This window comes from Phoenix dactylifera, chromosome 5, assembly GCF_009389715.1.
Source record: "Phoenix dactylifera cultivar Barhee BC4 chromosome 5, palm_55x_up_171113_PBpolish2nd_filt_p, whole genome shotgun sequence".
Lineage (NCBI taxonomy): Eukaryota > Viridiplantae > Streptophyta > Magnoliopsida > Arecales > Arecaceae > Phoenix > Phoenix dactylifera.
In genome coordinates, this window is record NC_052396.1 from 12,945,022 (window position 1) to 12,948,620 (window position 3,599).

A 3,599-nucleotide genomic window follows, 5' to 3' on the forward strand; every position below is an offset into this window, starting at 1 on the left:
GCATGGCACGGCGCAGGCCCATACCGAGCCGTGCCGCCAGAGAACCGGTACGGGGTCCGGTACCGGTTCCTCTAACCTTGATTATATGACAAAGGAAGAGAAAAAAAATGTCATAAAAGCTGACTTTTAATGATATACTATAGCCTGATAAGAAGAAGAAGCACTTCAACATTAAATGGTATAAAGAAATAATCATATAAAAGAGTATGCAACAAAAAAAGCAGCAAATGGATAATCATATGTAGAAAATACCAAACCCCTTGCCTGATTAGGAAAGGAAGCAGAAACTTCCTTGCTAGCAACTAATCATAAGTAGAGAACTTATCAGAGCATCAAAACTAAATAAAACCACTTACAACTACTACCACAGCTCCTAATAATGCTGACATAAGGCAAACAATATGTTGTCATATTCACAAGACAAGGTAAATAAATGGCAATACTGCTTCATAGATTTAAACTGCATGCGAAATCTGCAAAGCTGCATGAGTAATATAAACTACCACACAGTCAAAAGAGACGCTCCATTCATGCTAATATCATTCAAAGAGGAAACAATTGAAAGTACTGCTACAAATGCTATAATGCGCCTACCAACGAATGACCTCAATAATTCAGAATACAAATCATAACCTGCCACATTAATTCACAGAAACATTCCATGCTTAGCCATGTAGATGCAAGAAACCATATATAGTAATACAAGTATTTCCAGTCGTGATTATGGTTAAGCGAAGAAAGTGCCAGAAAAGGCCAAGGGTAGGCAAAAATGGAAACAACTAGCCGGTAGCTCATGACTGCAAGCGCCATCACGAACAAGCCTACTAAACATGGTTTAATTGATAAATGCAACCTGCATATAAAACAACCAAAAGTGATACTGAAGGGAAGCTCCACCTAGTAATCTGAAGGTGGGTCCCAACTTTCCCCCACTATACAGAATTTACAAATCCCTTCCAACATCAAGGAAGGCAAACCACGCAATTCCTAAACACTACGTCATACAATTCCTCCATGCCTAAATCCACTATCCACAGAATCTGCACCAGGATCCAAGCTGCTCGGCGAATCATACCACTTCGCAACATCAGGATAGAATCCATCCGCCTGTATCCCTACCAGATTCGGGTCCTGCACAATGGTCCCATCATGCCTTAAGGGTTTTATCAGCTTGGAGTCCGCATCCTCACCACAATTCAGAATGCTCTTCTCATCAAAGTCGCCACAATCCTCCTTCATCATCCACTTGTCTGGCTTCAAGCTTTCCCTCATAAGCAGCTTCCTATCCTGGCACTCTGCCGACATCCTGTCCCATGGGACAATGGCCCCAAGAGTTGAATCAAAATCATTGTCCTCCTCATTAATCATCTCTGCATCCTTACCAAAAATCCTATCATGCCTGTCAAGGTGATGGTTGCCATCATGACCCCACTGCCCAACCTCCTCATCTCCTGCTACCAGAGCCTCCTCTGCGTGTTGAGTTCCAGCCACACTTCTCAGCCTGTGAAGAATATCGAACAGCTCACGTGACAGAGAACCCAGCATCTCCAGTGGCATTTTAGCAATCTTCCCCTCCAGCAACCCAGCCTCCACCCTGAGCTCCTGGAGCTGCTGCAGCACCATGTGGTGGAGATCCCCACTGTGATCCTTCCCTATAAGGTTACTGAATGATTCAGGCTCAGCATCGTCCCTGACCCCGTAGTCTGCTGGGTCAAGGTCGAAACTCCCCCTGTGCCCAACTACCCGGTGCATGATCCTGGCATTCCCATCGAGCGGGCCAGGCTCATGCCCAGAGTGCACAGCATACAGCTTGAACACTGCAGTGCCCTCCTCCTGGTACACAAAGGTCTTGTCTTTCTCATTGTAGTTGGCGATAGGAACAATAGCCCGGATTCTGAACCCACACCCACATCGCTTGGACTGGTAAGGCTCCCTCTTCAAGACCCTGGCCTTCTTGGAGGAAGCAGAGGCCGAGGATGGCTCCCCAGCTCGGTGGCAGGCATAGTCTTTCACCTCTGCCATGAAGGGCTTGTACCGGATGTACTTCTGGCGGATGCAAAGAACCACCTTGTGCTTAGCCGCGAGCTGCTGGAGCCGGCGAGGCACATCCTTCGCAGGCACATCAAAGGACTCGGTGTACTCGAACCGCCGGCGCTTGGAGCGGGCAGCGGCAGAAACACCACCTTGGGACATGGCAGAGGAAGCAGAGGTGCAGACGGGGCAGGAAGCGACACAGACCCGGATGAATGACTCGGGAATACCATAGAACTTGGCGCCCACGGTCCAGGACTGCTTGATGCGGTCGACAGTCTCCTTGAGGCCAAGGTGGCGGAGGAAGTCAGGGTCAGCATGCGCAGTGGCGACAATATCCTGCCACTGGTCGACATGAGAGACGCGCTGGGCGGGGTTGTTCTTGAAGAAGAGGGCAGGGAGGGAGCCTGGGGTGGAGTCGAGATGGGCCGCGAGCTTGTCCTGGATGCGCTTCCAAGCCGTCAGGTAAGCGGTGTCCTCGTTGCGGTCCTTCCACACGGAGCGCCACGACTTGAGGACGGGGGCGGGGGTGGCGCCGCGGATCTCGTCCGGAGTCGCGAGCCGGCCCTCCAGGATGCAGCGCACCATTAAGGCATGGGAGTCACGGTTGAAGGTGTAGAACTGGGAGGAGATGTGGGGGGACGGGTCGATATAGGGGGCTGGGGGGACGGGGGGGTCGGCGGCGGGGCCGGGGGCGGGGGCGGGGCCGGGAGCGGGAGCGGGAGCGGGAGCAGTGGAGGACCCGGGGAGGGCGTTGAGGGCGGGCTTCCGGTCTTGGTTGCCATCGATCTCGTCGTCCTCCTCGTCGGCAGCCTCTTCCTCCTCCTCCTCCTCGTCGTCGTCGTCGGGATCGCGTAAGAGTACGGAGGAGAAGGGGGATTCGTCCGAACTAGGGTTGGAGGACTGCGGGGGATTGAGGGTTAGGTCGCGGTGGGGGTTGGGCTCGAGATCATCCTCCTCGTCCATGAGGAGGGATTGGGGGTACGATTGGAGGCGCAGGAGATCGTCGTCGCTGTCGTCGTGCTCTTGGGAAGGGGGGTTGGGGTTTAGGGTTGGAGGTTGGGGTGGTGGTGGGGTTAGGGTTAGGGTTTGGGGGTGGGTTTTGATGATGGGGTTCATGGGGGTGATGATAGGTGACGGTGATGATGATTTCGGCATTTGCTCTCTCTCCGCGTGTCCCCTGCTTTCGCTCTCTTCGTCTTCTTCCGCGGGGTATTTAATACATTGCACCAGTTTTGTGTCCGAAGCAGCGGACTGAGTCCTTTGTTTTGGTAGGGGTAGCCACGACGGAGAAAAGGAGAAAAGAGCCCTAGTTTGTCCAACCGGATGGCCGGCTAGATTGCGCTGTGGGTCCGGGAGGTATCCGAGTTGATGCGGGGAGTTTTTTTTTTACTCTCTTCTCGTATCACAAAAGTCACGCTAGCATGCGGAACGTGTAACGTATAAGTCTTTCTAAAGCCATGCATGTGATTTTCTCCGGGAGAGTATTTGATGGATAGCTATAATTTCAACCCTTTTGATTAAAACAATATATATTGATCGACGGTGTAGTGTCACAGGCAACAAAA

General features: G+C 51.8%; 1 protein-coding gene across 1 annotated transcript; it reads right to left on the reverse strand.

Moving 5' to 3' along the window:
• Positions 1-617: 617 nt before the first annotated feature.
• LOC103722633 lies at positions 618-3,290 on the reverse strand. The gene has a single exon (XM_008813254.4). The coding sequence runs from the start codon at positions 3,187-3,189 to the stop codon at positions 1,000-1,002; it is 2,190 nt and encodes a 729-aa protein (XP_008811476.2). The 5' UTR covers positions 3,190-3,290; the 3' UTR covers positions 618-999.
• Between the last annotated feature and the right edge of the window lie 309 nt (positions 3,291-3,599).

What these genes read in the sequence shown, in the direction of transcription:
- LOC103722633 (XM_008813254.4), bottom strand. Translation starts at nt 3,189, where the DNA reads ATGCCGAAATCATCATCACCGTCACCTATCATCACCCCCATGAACCCC.